General features: G+C 41.5%; 1 protein-coding gene across 2 annotated transcripts in view; it reads right to left on the reverse strand.

Moving 5' to 3' along the window:
• mgll (monoglyceride lipase) overlaps positions 1-16,395 on the reverse strand; it is a 44,538-nt gene extending 28,143 nt beyond the window's left edge. Inside the window, exons 1-3 of one of the 2 annotated variants that reach the window (XM_085258934.1) lie at positions 16,232-16,395; positions 14,146-14,281; positions 2,479-2,585 (exon numbers count right to left, since the gene is read on the reverse strand). In XM_085258934.1, coding sequence (XP_085115060.1) covers positions 2,479-2,585; positions 14,146-14,273 — 235 coding nt within the window. In that variant the 5' untranslated portion in view covers positions 14,274-14,281; positions 16,232-16,395. Of the gene's footprint in view, positions 1-2,478; positions 2,586-14,145; positions 14,544-16,231 lie in introns of those variants that run through there. The other variant, XM_085258933.1, reaches the window with a different exon arrangement.
• Between the last annotated feature and the right edge of the window lie 753 nt (positions 16,396-17,148).

Below are 17,148 nucleotides of genomic sequence, written 5' to 3' on the forward strand. Positions count from 1 at the left end.
CTTTAATTGTCCCACAAGGGGAAATTTGGTTGTAACAGCAGCCAGAAAGACACATATACAAACAAATATTATGCAGTGTACGCTGTGTTTGCCCAGAGAGACCGAGTTAGCAGCTTTTAAAAATTCCACATCAAACCTGCACAAGCATGTAGAGGTAAGTTAAATTAAACTTGTACATTTATTTTAGCAAAAAGGCTGTGCTCAAGTTAATCACATTAAGTTAAGACATAAGCTGTTATTGGGTTATTTTTTTCTCCTTCTCTTTCCTCATGTTGTGCATTTTCCATTGTTATACCTCTCTGACCTGCCTTCCCCATGTGATGTTTGTGTAATGTACGTATGGTCAGAAGGGTAAGATGGTGCTGGCAAAGGTCGGCAGCCTTAATCCAATTTCCTTCGGGGTCAACCTTCAGGATCAATAAAGTTTTATTGAATTGAATTGAACTGAATTGCTCCTCAAAATGAACAGAGCAAGGCCAAGTTTAAAAAATTAAAACACATTTTTATAGCAGCTGCCATACAGCTCAATTCAGTACTTGTTCTCTTATTTGACAGTTTAGAACACATTCTCATGTAAAAGAATTATATGGTTTTGACAGTTGGTTGGTTTGGTGACCATTATCCATTTTGATGTATAGACTTGCAGTTTAACTGCCACTGCACTTTAATTTGTAAAGATTTTCTTTTAATTAAATAACAACTACTTTGAGATTTATCCCATTGTCTTTTTTGCACTACTCAGAAGAGCCTGTCCTCCTGCTGACAAAAAAGTAACTATGTAACTTTTACTCTGAGTACATTTTAAATGAGCTACTTTTTACTTTTACTTGAGTAAATTTTTAGACAGGTAATTTTACTTGTATTTGAGAAAAATTTCAGCAAAGTAATAGTACTTTTACTTGAGTAAAATATTTTAGTACTCTTTCCACCTCTGCAACTATGACTTCAAATATAAGTATCTACACTGGGAGCCCAAAGTGTACCTGGGTTCATTCCTTTTTTTTTTTCTTTTGTTTTTGAGGAAATACAACCAAGGTGGGGCAGCACGGTGGCACGGTGGTTAGCACTGTTGCCGCACAGCAAGAAGGTCCTGAGTTCAATTCCACCATCAGGCCGGGGTCTTTCTGTGTGGAGTTTGCATGTTCTCCCCGTGTTTGCGTGGGTTCCCTCCGGGTACTCTGGCTTCCTCCCACCGTCCAAAGACATGCAGCTTGTGGGGATAGGTTAAGTGATTAATCCAAATTGCCACTAGGTGTGAATGTGCAAGTGAATGTGAGTGCGAATGGTTGTCTGTCCCTGTGTGTTGGCCCTGCGACAGACTGGCGACCTGTCCAGGGTGTACCCTGCCTCTCGCCCTATGACTGCTGGGATAGGCTCCAGCGCCCCCCGCGACCCTGAAAAGGATAAGCGGAAGCGAATGGATGGATGGACAACCAAGGTGGTCACTGTAGTCTGTCAACTGATCGTTTCAAACAAGGGTGGAAATGTGCCGTAAATGTTCAAAGGTGTTGATCAGGGAAATCCCAAAAGCTTTCACTTCCCCCGACCAAGTCACTACGTGAGTGATTCCTGAAGTTCTTTTTATGACTTCTGCTCCTAAGTATATGTGGCGATGTCTCAGTCTATAGCAAAGATTTACTGACCTCAGTAAACCCAAACCCACAGTGTATCTACACAATTACAGGCGTCTTTCTCAAAGGCACAACATTTAGGCGCATAATGTTTAACAGGTAAATTTCAAAATATTGGTGGTTAATTTAAAGCACCACCATAGCCAGTTTCTGTGTGTCATTTCACAGTCCACATATTACTCAAAAAGTTCACAGTTTAGTACCATGATGAGCCAGTTTTTAAACTTTGATGAATCCACTCAATCAGCCTTTTCAGCTGATGAACAATTATGGAAAGTCTTCATGATTTTTGATTGAATAGAATGCGTTAAAGTACCAAATACATCTTTTCACTCCATTAACAGCGGCCCTTCTGTGGATGTCAACATGGGAATTTGAAGCCTGTGCAGTTCTATCTATCGCAAGAGTTTCATAGTTTCCTTAATGAAAAGATTTCGAGAGTGCTATTAAGGGTGATCTTTAACAGAGATGTTGTTTCATTAAACCGAAACCCAAAGCCTAAAGCATGCTGTGTCTTGTCTGATTCTTGTGTGGGCTCTTTTCTTTTGCCAAGAGGTCAGTTGGATGTTTCTAAACCACAAGTCACAAGTTTCATTATTACAGCCAGCCTTGAATGTGAAGTTTTCCTCGACATGGCATTAAAACAACAAAGCAGAGAGGCAGTGCCGTGGAACAACAGGGGAAAATGAAAACTAATTAATTCTCCCTGATAGCCTTAGTTCTCCTTAGTGATGGATTTTCTGTGCCAGTTGCTTTGCGTGCAAACTACCGATAAAAAATGAAGGCAGCCATATGTGTAAATGCATGGATGCAAAACAGCACTGTGATTTACGTGTTTGTCACTCACCGTGGTCGTGTGCAAATACCAGCAAGGAGAGTTCTTTCAGTCTCTGTGCCATCTCATCATATGGGCCACAATGTTCCCCAGCTCCATGGGCAATAAATACCAGAGCCCTGAGAGGAAAAAACACACAAAAAAATAGTTTAGCTCTTCACAAACACAGACCTTTATCCCGTTTTTTGTGCAGAACCGTACTTCCTAGATTTCCTGATAAACTCCTACACTGACCACTTAAAATGGGGTTAAAGTAGAATTGTTCGTGGATGGAAAAGCATCATCTAAATGTAATCTAAAAGAAACCTATTAACAGTAGGATTTAATTCACGCATCTGCCCACCACTTACTTGACTGGATGTGCATCAATGTATTTGCGTACGTGTGTCATGGGGGGATTGTGAAGCCAGACATTGGGAAAAAATGGCAGATAAAGAATGGCAGATAAAGAATGGGCAGGCTGTGTTTTCAGAGATAACAGCTATCGTCCATCTGCCTGCATGCCTGCCTCAACCAATCCCTTCCTCTTCAACTCAAAACAGAATCAGAGGAGTCCAGTAAAACAAAGAGTGAACCATCACTGCTCATCCATTTTCATCTGTTTCTTTTCTTGCTGCTTATCCGTTTGGAGCAGGACACAAGTTGGAGCCTGTTCTAACTGACAATGAGCAAGAGATAAGGTACACACTGCACATGTCCATCACAAGGATAGCATAGAGACAAAAGATTCATTAGCTCTAGAAGTTACACAGTTGACAAGTATTTCTACTGCATCCCTGCACACTGTCAGTGATGTGTAACACATTTTCAGAATCTTACACCAACATACTGTTCTTCAAGCATGTAGAGACTTGCTTAACGCCTCCCTAAATATAACAAAGCATCATTTCTTCTTCTACACCCAAATAGACAATTTTATATTTCAAACATTAAAGGTATTTTGTGACATGAGGCTATTAGTTCCTGTGTACTCAGAAAGGGATATCTTTTGCTAATTAACAGTCTAGTCTTCTCCTGTCAGACAAGTTTCTTTTAAAAGGTTTTGCCTCTGCTATCGGTGCATATTAAGCAGCGGAGCGGCACCGAAATGCTCAAGCGTTTTTTTCCACTCTAAGCAGCAGCAGCAGCAGCACTGAGAAGGCTGTGAAAGCTTCAATCAGCAGCAGACAATTAGCCCAAATGTATTCAGAGGGAGGGAAAAAAGGAACCAAGTGAAACAGGAGGAAAGGAACTGAAAGTTTGAGGCAAGCTGAGGGGTGGATGCAGAGGAGTATAATAGAAGAAGATGTTCATCAGGCTTCATTAGCAAATTTCACTAACAGCTCTTTTCCTTGTTTTTTTTTTGGGAGAGAGCCGTCGCTTCGGGCTACATGTTCCTTGGCTCGCAAAAAAAAGCATGTGTGTGAATGACCATCTTTGTATGAGAATAATATTGTGTAACACACATGCCAAGGGGCAGCAGGGGATTATTGGGGTTAGTCTAAGCTAACCGTAAAGACAACTGCATGGTGAACAATAGGATACACGCCCTCTTTGCTAATTTGCTGTCTTTGCTTTTCAAATGCCTCCTATGTCTGTGGGATCTTATCATTTTCTTCCTCTTTCTTCCAGTGTCCTCCGTCTTTCTCATCCTTCAGTAGGTTTTACTGTAGCTTAATGGCGCTTCATCTGTGTAGCTACTGTCTGATGGCAGCTAACAGTAAGAGATGTAAGGATTTAACTGAATCTTAACATATGTTTCTATTCATTCAACAGCAGGAATCTCCAGAAGAATCATTTTCAGAAATATTCAGGCCGCAGTGATGTGTTGGGTCAGCCTTGCAAAGCAAGCAATTTCACTTTGCTAAATGTCTCCTAGGAAGAGGCAGGAGGAGTTCGCTTGAATCAATTACTTGCAAATAGTTCAGAAGACTGTGGTATTTTGACATTTGACTCTTTGTGAAATACAAACTTTACCTTTAACTGAGTGGACGAGTTCTCGCTACAGAAGAAGAACAATAGGAGTTTCAAAATATCAAATGTTAGTCACGTGCACTTTTGGATAACTGGATTAGACGATATCTGGAATTTACACTTTACACTCATACAACTACACGAACCATTCAAGCCATAGGTGCATATTGTATGTCTGAGAAGACACACATGCGATATACAACTTTGAATTGGAGTTTTCACAGGACTCTGTGCAGTCCTGTTGTATGGCCCAGATTGGGTCGAGCTTTAGCTTTCGGACAGATCGGCTCACATTAACTCTAGAATACGTTGGTAGGGAGGAGCTCATAGTCAATTCAGTGACTGCAAGGTGCCCACATGCTGTAGCTGCACAACAGGTCCAAATCATCCACCCTCCACCACCATGAGTTTTTTGCACACAAATGCTATGTTTAATTTTTTGCCAAAAATGGTGCTGTGCACTATGGCTAAACATCTCTACTTTGGTCTCGTCTGTCCACAGGAAAGAAGTCTGTTGCAGTTCTGTATGTTGAATCTGTATGTTGAATTAATGATGTTTAGAATTGGAAGTTTTTCTCTTGATGTCTTGAAAGCTGGAGCAGCTGCAAATGAACTCTAAGCTGTATCCTGGTGTGGCTCATTACACTTGCATGATGAATCTTTTGCATAATGAATTAGAGCTCACATTATTTCATACATGAAGCTGAAATACTTAAATCATACAAAAAAAAGAGACTTTTCTCACCCCTTCTCATTATTTCTTTTTATTCTGTCTTTTCTCTCATGGGAACCAGAGACCCACTTGTCTCTCACACAGTTTTAGCTGCTGGAACAGCATGGCTTATAACCAGCCTTATTAAAACACTCATGCCTCCCACTGGCTCTACTCAGAGCTACTCTAAACAACCACAGGCCTAAACAAAACCAAGGAGCTAATCCCCTTAACACAATGCTGATGGACTACAAGCAAGATTATAGAACCTACCAGCAGAGCTCAAATTCTCCAGTTCAAATGCAAAGTTAAATCATTTCTGGCATTTTGATGCTCGCAAACAGTAAAACAGAGGACACAAATAAGTCCTTGTACATTTTTCCACAGGAACTCTTGCCACAGGATTATTTATGCTGTCTGGCTCTAGGCATTTAAGCATGTCACAGAGCTTAATCTGAGAAAGCCTCACAGCGATGAAATGTCATTGGATTAAAAATAATGCACAATACAAGTACTATATGGGGTTTGCAGTTGGTGTCCTGTCAAGTTCTACATTTTTGTTTTTAACAGTGGTCTTTATAGAGAGCATGCCTTTTGCACAGCATGAGATTATTTTTAATGCAACAGGTGACTGGAAGAAATCTAGGAACCAAAGCACCTTGCACTGCTATACAAGTTCTTTAACTCTGCAACATGAAATGCAGTGGTAGAAGACACACAAAGACTGCATTGTAACAAGTCTGCTCGATTCAAAACATTTCAGACCTTCAGACTTTCGTATGAGTCAGTAACTTCCAAGGTGACAGGAAGATTTGATGCAATCCCAGCAAAACAAAGTGGATATGACAGAGAAGAACGATGTGACAGGCGGAAAATGACAAGGAGGTTTGGAGAGAGAGAAACTGTGACAAACTGCTATGGAAAGCTACGCTAGAAATGGTGGTGTTATTATAGAAGGTGTCCAAGGGTGTGCTTGACAGTAAAAAACACACACGCAAACAGACAAGAGAGCGACTGCTGTGTGATGGAAAGAAATGGAGGCAGACAGACTGCAGGCAGTCTCATCAGAAACCCAGTAAACATGGTTGAGACAGCAATGTTATCTTGAGGGTAAAAACTGGTGGCAGTATGATGGCAAAACACTGCAAAGTGCACGTACTAAGGACTGGGCCCCTGTCATGCTCATGGGCTCAAATATTTTTAATTTGGCTTTCTTCCACTGATCTTTATGTTTCTGTGGATTCTTTCTGACTCTCTTACTCCAGACGATGTTGAAGGCAGACTTATATCTCAGAGGCCAACGCTGCCGTTTTTCCACCAAGATTAAATATTGAGGAGAGACGGTCAGCCGACAGTTATTTAATGTCAAGATGTTTACCGGGAAAGTTTACACCAGTGAAATGAAAACTCAAACCAGAAAAAACAGCTAAATATTTACGGTCTTTAGATAAATAATACTCTTCTGCACCGTGAAACATTTCAAATAAAAAAACGATCAGTTCAACTAAAGAGCGCACATGCTGTTGAAATTCCAACAAATGGTATTAATTTAATGTCAAACAGCCCGTTGTTTGTGAAAGGTTTAAAAATGAAATGTCACAGTACATTTGCCAGCTGTCTACTTTCAAGCAGGAGGACATCAGCTCAGGCATGAGATGCACATGTAAAGCAGGGCTTCATATCAAAAGATAAATGAAGTGAACTGGTCTGCACAGTCAGCGTCCAGTGCAAAAACATCCTGAGAGGAACGACGTTACCATACATGAGTTATGGGCAGCGTGTGTAATAATGGCTTCACATTAACATGTTAACCTGTTCCTCTGTTTCATACAGTAAACAGGAATAAATGAACCACAATTGTTTCACCTTCCACTAATCATGTTACTTTTAAACTGAGTGAGCAGGGTTACAGTTTAGAGCCTGTGCATACAGGTGGATTAACCATTACTGAAACATAAAGAAATTATTTTGGTAATCACCAATACTAATTCAGGACAGCTGTAGCATAAACTTTGGTGCTCTAATAAATTTGATAAGCACTCTATATCAAAATAAAAAGCAGAAAGTTCAACTTTTAACACTAATCCACAATGTAAAAACACTGATTGCTGTGATATTTTGTCATTGGCACAGAGAGTGTTAATGATGGATTCAATCCCCCTCAGCATGGAGGACACGAGTAACGCACACAAAAGCGTTTTTTCCTATTGCACAACTTTTCTCTTTAAAATAACCCCAAATGGTTGTGGCCCAGCCATAATTTGATTTTAGCCACATGCTTTGAATTGTTAACAAGCTGGAATATTCCTCTCCTGTCAGGTTTCTGGAGACTGAGAGAGTCAGTCAGTCCCTATTTTGGTATACCCACAGGCTCCTGTGGTGCTGCCTATAAATGTAAATAGCCATTACATTATCACACTCCCACCTCTTAAGCATTTACTGGAGCTTCACACCAAACATGCTGGACACCGTCTGAGCTGAAGAAATGTACTGAATCTGAATTGACCAAAAAACTGTACTTCCGATATTAAGACTTTTACATCTTCACATTTACACGCATACTTTGAGCTGTCACAAAATTCTCTTGTGCCAAGACTGAAGCACTTCCCCAGAGTTTTATGGGGCTTGACTGCTCATGAGGTGCACCATCTCTGACATCGTTTTAAAAGCAGAGCCACACAGCTACTGTGATAAACTGCACTGTACTCATTTTGTACCTCCTGATTACTGCGGCAGCTCGATTGTGATTCATTCTTATTTTGTCACTGTTCTGTCTGTATCCTTCTCCATTTTTTTGAAGTGTCTTGTTCAGATTTTTTATTTAGTAGAAATTATTTTCCCCAAGGAGCCCAAATACAGACATGCAGATAGACCAAGAACACTGGAAATCATTGGAACTAATGCATATGTCTGAAATATGAAGCTATTACGATTTTGAATAATTTGACATTTCAGTCATATTGCACAGGTATGCACTTACACCTGTTGCATATTTGTTCTTGTTTATAATTTAAACCAATGGTGATGTAATGCTATAGCACTTCATTTACTATCTTACTGCATTTTAATATGTTTTTTATCACTACTTGCTGTTACAATGCATCACTGTTATCATAAGTGTTACCAAATTACCTACCATAACCACCTGAAGTGGCTATTTATGCTTTCAATTGGAAAATCCATGGCTCAACTCATTTTAATGTAAAGGCTGCTGGAGGTGATAATTATGCAAAAATGATTACTTACTGTTTAGTAGATCACTTGGAGTCAGTTCTTTTTTTCTCTCTTTTCTATATTAATTTACAGTAAATTATCCCAGCTGGCACCTGGAATCACCCATTTGGGAAATTTCACATGGTGCTCATATTTTATACTCAATTACTCAGCCTAATTTCCCCCCAAGCTCCAACACGAAAAGAAATACGATGCAGTGCATCTTTTGTCTTCATACTGTATCATGGATACAGTGGAAATGAGCAGCGAGGAAATTAAAGAGGCTGACCCCAGAAACATGAACACACAAAGAAGCTTGTTTAGAGTTTATCAGCAAAAAAGGCTGATAAGACCATGGCCTGTTTACACAACCTGTGCATACACCGATCAGGTATAACATTATAACCACTGACAGGTGAAGTGAATAGTCCTTACTATCTTTTTATCATGGCACCTGTTAGCGCATGGGCTATATTAGGGGACAGGTGAACATTTTGTCCTCAAAGTCGATGTGTTATAAACAAAAAATGGGCGAGAGTAAGGATTTAAGAGAGTTTGGCAAGAGACAAACTGTGATGGCTAGACGACTGGGTCAGAGCATCTCCACAACTACAGCCCTTGTGGGGTGTCAGTGTCAGTCTGCAGTGGTCAGTATCTATCAAAAGTGGTCCAAGGAAGGAACAGTGGTGAACCATCAACAGGGTGATAGGCAGCCAAGGCTGACTGATGCATGTGGGGAGCAAAGGCTAGCCCATGTGGACCGATCCAAAGCACGAGCCACTGTAGCTCAAATTACTGAAAATTTCACAGACCCGGCTCTGGAGGACTGGGGGTCCGTGAGCAGTTTTGACTGTTGTTGTTGTTGTTATTGTTGTTGTTATTATTATTATGATGATTATTATTATCGTTATTATTTGGTGATGTGTGTGTCTTTCTGCACAATGCTGTGTTAGTCTGTGTTCCACTCATTATATGTATAGGCAGGGTGTGGGTGTGTACATGTGTGGCTGGAGGATGGAGAACAGCCACATGCAGGCCTGACGGGTGTGGCCCTGCAGGAGGACTGGCCACACCTGAAGTTCCTGCCACACACCTGTTGGTGATCAGGGCTCGTCGGGGGAGCTACTTAGGAGAGTGTTGGAGCTCCCGCCAGGGTTGGTGTTGATGGCTGTTTCTGTGGTTTCCCCCCCAGGTGGAAGAGTGGACCAGAACAGCAGCATGCACAGGGTGTGCGAGAACACAACAGCGGGGAGCACGAGCGCACACACACGGGATTCAAGGGAGCAACGGGGAGTTATTGTGTTTACAGCCTTCACTGTAAATAAAGTGCACTGTTTGCATCGCAGAACCATGCGTTTTGGGTCCTCATTCCCCCATATCCCCACAGTCTGCCAGCCAGACCGTGACAGAAAAACTGTAGCTCAAATTGCTGGTTCTGATAGAAAGGTCATAATGTGATGCCTGATTGGTGTACGTGTGCTGTATTCTGTAAAAATACAGGTGTACAATGTATGTGTGTGTGGTATACTAGTGTCCATCCGAGTAGTGGAAGATCTGTCAATCATTGTTTATATCCAAGTAGTCCACCAGTCGACTTTTCACCTACTTCCTGCTTCTAGGGAAAGAACTTTCAGAAGCCTTTGACCTTTCCTCTAATCCTAATGCAAATAACAAATACTGAAAAAAATAAAGAACTATATAATATGGCTTTATGTTGTATAATAAAAGATAAAGCCAGTTAACAGCTTGTGAACATAAAAATCTATTCTGTACATCTGCATTCTTCATGCATCATTAAATGAAATGGCAACAACAGAGTGAAGGTAACAGAGCCTTATTTAACTTAAGAATGAAAATGTCTTATTTAGTACAAGTTAAACGTGAAATAAGATATAAAAACAGAGGAGCACTGATATGGTTTATAACAGTAGTCAGTGTTAGTGTTTATGAAACTAGTTTCACTCTGGAAAATGTTGAACAACAGCAAAGCCACCCTAGAAGTTACCTAAATTTCGTATATGTCCATCAGTCAGAGCGTGTGGCTATTGCTCCAAGCAGGATTATCTTGTTAATTAAACAGCAATAATCAATGATTTGTGGAAGCTTGATTCTGTACAAGCTCTACAAAGGTGCGTGGTGCTGGCTGCCTGGTAAACACCTGCATGGACATGCTTTGAGGAGCTGAAGTTTCCAGTGCATACATTTGCTTTCCAACCGTGTGCTCAGTTTCTGCTTCGTCACTAATCAAACATGACATGCAATAAACTACATGGCCCACACAGATATGAGTCATTAATTGCTGGCCTGCCACCATGGTTACAACACCTCTCTTCATAACTTTGGTGATGTTAACAGCCGTGGTGAAAGTAGCTGTGAGGTCACTTTGCCTTCATGAAATTCTCATTTTTATCATTGTCTGATTCACTGGCAAAAACAATGATAAATAAAATAATAAGCTGTAGTCCTAGATGATCACATAATGTCATTATCATTGCTACACTCTATTCATAACCACACAAACCCTTCGCTGTTTTTAATAAACTGTCAAAAGGAAAACACCCTGTCTGGAGATTCCTTTGATCCTCAGAGTTTATCTCTACACGAGGTGCTACTGAGGCCGACGTGAAACTATTCTTATCACAAAAGTGAAAAAGATAAATACTCCTGCTGCTGCTTTCAGGAACAATCTATTAACCTATAACATATTCAGCTTCCCCTAGGTACTGTATATACCAGTTCAGATATAGTTCTACTTAGATTACAACTGTAAGCCCTTTCTAATAACACATGAACACATAATATTGTTAAAAAGTTTCTGGCTAAGCTGCACTTACAAAGACTTAGACTTCACAAATTGGACACACTGTGTCACTTTGTGTTAAATTACTAATCTGATTACTGCAGTGAGTGGGTAGCTGTGAGCCTGTGGATCCATCATCCAGACTACAGAAAAGTCATTGTGAAACATGTAAAAACAGGAGAGAATTTCTTAAGCGTAGGCCGTACGACAGACAAAAGACTGAGTGCCGCTTTGTCCTCGGCAGTTGTACCTTCACTGTCCAACTTTGATTTTACAACGTGAGATTTAGATCACACTAAGTTTTGGGAGACGCTGCTTTTAACTCTGAACTAACAGGGATAACGTTTGGATATCCTGAAGAACATATGGATATCTTGGTGGTCTATTCAGTTCACCAAATCACAAAAATAATCCCTGCAAGCTGCTTTATAGTTTCAAGGTAAAGACCCTAAAGTAATACAGAGAACAGTTAGACGACCACCTGTGATCGTTTAAAACTAATAAACCTACCTCGTCTAACGTACGGGAGCTGCTGTCTCAAATAAAGAATTTTATAAGTCTGGGTTTCACTGAAGAGTTTAAGCATCCTGTAAACATTTTAATGCAGCTTCTGGGGTTTTATTCACTTTACATTGCTAATAAACTGCTGATTAGGAGGCTGTAAAACGTTGCCCACAAAACACCAAGAAAAATAACTGAATTCAGCTATATAACTACGCATTATTGTATCAGTCTTTAAGTAAGAGTTGGGCAATACACATTACATCATTAAACTGACTCTTGCATGTCTCCCTGTTACCATCCCTGCATGCAGTTTTAGCGTGCTCATTGGCTGGCCCTCCAGTGAGAAAGCTCTTATATAAGCCAGGCAAAGCTCTGCTCTAAAAGTGTTACAACACAGAGGACTCTGCAGCTATTTTAATTCTGCAATGATTCAGCTTTTAACTTCTCTTACATATGATTAGGAGGAGAAATCATCAGCTGAGATGATGAACCACTGGAATTAATTTTGTTATTTATGTATTTTTGACACTGGGGACATTGGGGACCACAAACAACAATCATACTGCGTATTTCCAAAAACTCTATTGACAAGGTGGCTCTGGTGGCTTGTCCACCAGTCAGAGAGTTGGCTGTTTTATAGCTCTACTTGTTAAATGTGATCTTGCGAGACACTAAACTCAAATAAACTCACCTAGCATGTGCAGCAGTATGAGCCAAGACCAGATACCACATTTACAAGCCTTACAATATTGTTGGGTGATTTTGGTGTTTTCATGTGACTACAGTGAGGCTTTAGCTTTAGCCGTACAAGCAGTAATTTTTGTCCCACTTGCACATTTATGTTTTAGTAAAAGCTAGGATATAGAGCTATCTAGGCTTTGCTACTCACATACACAGCTATAAACACACAAAATATGTATGCGTGCAGAGTAAACATGCATACATTCACACATGCTGTGGTAAACTATAAGACGAAGATTATGGAGCAAATACACAATTTTACAGCAAGGGTGTAGACACAGTATGAGTTAATGAGTCGTTGCTCCCCTGAGACGTGTGGGTGAGCAGTAATAACTTGATTCCAGATGTTTGGTGGTACTTCCACATCTATCTTTTTGTGCTCTCGTCCAGCATGTGACAGTGTGATTTGTAAACGAATGTGACCTCTGCGTTCTGTTTCATGCCACAGCCACATGTGCAGAGGCTGCAGACTTCAAAATGTTCGAAGTGTGTGAGTGATAGCGAAAGGGCCTGCAACAGCAGACTGCGGAAAGTTTCACTATCGAACCAGTCAGTGTGTTTTTTTAACAAACTCGACCCATTAATCAACCAGCTCTGTTGTCTGATGTCTCTTTGGCTAAGAGGCAGGAGTGCCATTTACACTCTTTCACACACCAGAATGCCGGATGAGTCAAGATTTGAGGCCTTTCGCACATGAACTATGATGCCGTTCACTGTTGCTGGGAAGGCGAAAGGAAACAACCTTAAAAACTCAAGCGTCTGCGATTACGGGGTGGACAAATGCCGATGCTGTAAAACCAGTAATTCCTCCTGCTGGGACAGGTTTTGAAAAGGAGCTGTCTGGAGCGACACTCTCAGCTCATTCATCGGTTCTCTCATGTGTCTCTATGAGCAGCTGCAGCTCAGATGGAAGACATGCTTGGCTCCATATGAGGTTTCTTAAACAGAGATGATGTATGCAGTCTCTGTATGGTTTTACATTTGTGTCAAGGGCTTCTTCTTACAAAAACACTTTTGATGTTGTCAAATGAAGCTTCTATGAGGAGAGATAACCGTGTGATATTTTAGCTTTGTTTAAAAAAGATCAGCTTTGCAGGCTTATATATAAATTCAAATCAACTGATCTTGGATCTGCTTTTTTGTGTGTGTTAATGAAGGTCACCATGGCCCAGTGTTTGTCACTGGTGCATCTGGTCACCCCTTTATGAGGAGATTAACACAATTAAAATGTCTCTGAGCATGGGTCAGACAATACTGCACACAGTCTGTTTTTAATCTTGGGTGCTTTTCAGACGATGTTAGGCCTCATATCACATCTGCAAGTACATATTCTGGTTTCTTGTACTAGCGTAGAAGATGGCGAGTTGTGATTGGAGAGCTCTTGAACTTGTTTAACCAGTCGCAGAGTTCCTTCTGGGAGGCGGTTTGAAAGTGAAACTTGAGTGAACTTCTCATTTATACAAGTAAATGAACTCAAACTGTTTGCACTGGTGCCGGTTTTACACTGAACGGAACAAACTCTGTAACTGTAGCTGAATAGTGGACTGCGCGCATGTCTGAAAATTAAGCGTCAAAAAGTCATCATGTGACTCACAGGAGAGCAATCATGTGAACACAATTACTGCACGTTTTAGATATTTTTATTTTCATTTTAAATGACAGCCGCACACTCCTCTGCAGACCAACAGATTATGGGCTAACAAAGGGACACACAGAGAGGGAACGCAGCCACACATTTAGTTGCCGTTTCACTGACCTTGGCTGACCGGTGGGTTCCCAGTAGCGGCAGAACAGGTGCAATCCGTCTGCGTTGACGATGTGCGGCAGGTCAGAGTAGGGGACTCCCTGCGGACTTCGCCGCGGAGCAGCTCCCGGCTCGGGCATGGAGGAGTCTGTAACAGAGACACGGAGCAGCGATGACAACACGTCGCTGCCGTAGAGGTAGCAGCTGAAGCCGGCGACGAGCAGGCAGGACGCGGCGGTCACGGCGTTCATTGTTGTTTTTGTTGTTGTTGTATTATTAGGGTGCCGTTCTGGATTCTAAGCAGAGCGCGCGCACACACGCACACACATAAACACACACAAGCAGAGGCTCGAGCGTCCGGCGTTACGTCACGAGACCATATGGGCTCTCTCTCGCTCTCTCTCTCCACGTGCTCTCTCTTTCTTTAACCCTTCTCTCTCTAATTGAGTTTAGACACCTACACTGCGCCTGCGATGTCACCGAACTGCGTTACTACACTGTCGTGCACGAAAACGAGATGACAAAAAGCGCGGGAAAGCTCTGATGAAATATAAATGAATGTTTACTTGTTTAGTTTCCACAGGCTATAAATTATCGGGCAAAGTTGGAGAGGCAAGGCTGGGGTGGTTTTGGCACGTCCGGAGGAGGGATGGTGGATATGCTGGACAACAAGTGTCGAAGATGGAGGTGCCATGTAAGGAAGAAGAAGAGAGGAAGACCACCGAGGAGACTGGTGGATGTAGTGAAGGAGGGAGAGGGTTAGTGTGACAGAGGAGGATGCTGGTGATGGGATGAGATACAGGCAGGTGATTCGCTGTGGCGACCCCTAAAGGGAGCAGCCGGAAGAAGAAGATTTTCCGTAGTTCTAAACTGTATAAACTGGATTAGTTATGCTGTAAATGCCGCAGGAAAAAAAAAATTCAAAAAAGAGGGATATGCCTTTCCAGTTATTCTACCTTTTCTACTGCTCTACAAATCTTATTGTATCCTACTTCTTTCTTCTACACAACACCCCTTCCTCCTTCTCTCTTTTCCTTCATGTCTTGCATCATTGAGGCTTTTTTTTCTAGGTCTATCTGAATACACTGTGTCAGTCTGCATAGTATTGGTGGTTTACAACGAAGAGGGCGGCGTGTGTAACACTTGGCAAATCACCTGATATAAAAATAGCTCTGGTGTGAAGCAGTTTTCTGAGATATCGCGTCGTCCCTTTCAGTTTTGGTAAACTGTAACCCAACCTTTTATTTATTTATAGATTTAATTAAATGAAAGAAATACTTAGCTACAATGTGAGTAAACTCTATATCTACTTCCGCTCAACATTTCCATTGTTAATTTAGGTTCAATACCAGTAGCCAGTGATGTCCGGACATCCATATTCGGGTGTAAGAGAATGGATTGTGATTGATAGTTTTCCCTCAGCAATGCGCTCCGTGTCTGTTTTCGTACCCGTTTCTATGCGGGGAAACGTGGCTCGTGCCCTCTTTTGACAGGATCATAAGAGGGCAAATAAGTCAGTGAGTAACAGTATTCATGTGTCGCACACAGGCGGAAATAAGCTTCCGTTCGTGCGGACTTATCATTACTGGAACACATTGGCGACATGTGTGTACAACCCCCCCCCCCCCTTTTTTTTTTTCATTTTGTGCTGCAATCAAACATTCCCGTCTCCGTGCGCCAATAAATACGTAAAATAACTGAGATGCGCGACGACGGGACATCAATTGCGTGCCACCAGTAAGGAGAGCAAATGATTGGTTCCTGCACGCATCTCTGATACCTACTAGCTTTTAATTCATCGATTCCTCTGCTATGCGCAGCGTATCGATACCAGTGCCCGGCAGTGGATCTGTGCGCTGCAACAGTACCACTCACATTTATGATGAAATGATGAATGAAAGCCTGAAATGTTATTGGATGCGCATGAACCCACCACAAAACAAGTTTCACTGGTTAAAGCAATAACATTGTGTCGATGCTGGAGAAAAACAGTAGAAGGGTCCCGTATTGCCCCGCAATGTAATTCCCCATATGCAGAAGTATTAAAAGAATATTCTAAGAATATGAAGCGTTCAGTGTTCAGCGTTCAGGAGCTGACCTGTTCAGGAGCGTCTGCAGAGAAGTTTCAGCCTTAATCTCTCTCTTGCTCTCCTTGCCTCTCGCTTCGACGTTCTCCTCTCGCCGCCCGTCAAGAGAAGAATGCAATCGGCGGCGTTTGAGGGAGAACCTAAAGTATTCACACACGCCCTCTCTCTCTCTCATACATACGCACAGAGAGCCGATACTCACACACACTTTTTCCCCAGACGCGGGGATGCGCCCTTTCTATTTAGCCTCATTTAGCACACACTTAAAAAAAACAACTCAGCCCACATGGCTCACATTGGAACATACCAGACCCATTAATATTTACTTATTAATAGTACCATGGGCATCCCCCATGCATTCTTTGCAATGGAGCGCCTGCTCCATTTGACACCACAAAACAAGTTAGTTGTGCTTGTCCTCCAAAACAGCCCCATGTTACAGCTCTAGGGTTAGGTTAAAATACTTCTCGGTATACAATGTTTCTTCTTGGCATGGTATATATAGTCTCTGCATTACTTTGTGAGCTAAAATAAATTTGTAGAATGTAGATGAACATGTTCTCAAACAAAGCCATTGCAAGGCCGTGCTCTTTTACGAGAAGCAGAGTATACTTGCTTCCGCCTACCTTGCTTGAGAAAAGTACAGATACGTACAGAAAATGATGAAAATCATACAATACAGGAAGAAGACATATTGTGCTTACATCTGAAAATGACAGTACTAGCCATGGGTAACTCACAGACCTGCAATGGTGGAAAAATAACAACTGCACGATTTCTGTCACATACCCGATTCTTTAGTATAGTCAACTGTACTGGCTAGTACTATAATAGTACTACAATCACTATGTCATATATACAGCCCTGTTTCATATGTTTCATGCAAAATTTTCATATATTTCACATTAAGACCTGAATTACAAACAAT

Source organism: Mchenga conophoros, linkage group LG20 (genome assembly GCF_057382185.1).
Source record: "Mchenga conophoros isolate Kocher_MC1m ecotype Shallow Benthic linkage group LG20, M_conophoros_male_GT1.1, whole genome shotgun sequence".
In the NCBI taxonomy this organism is placed as follows: domain Eukaryota; kingdom Metazoa; phylum Chordata; class Actinopteri; order Cichliformes; family Cichlidae; genus Mchenga; species Mchenga conophoros.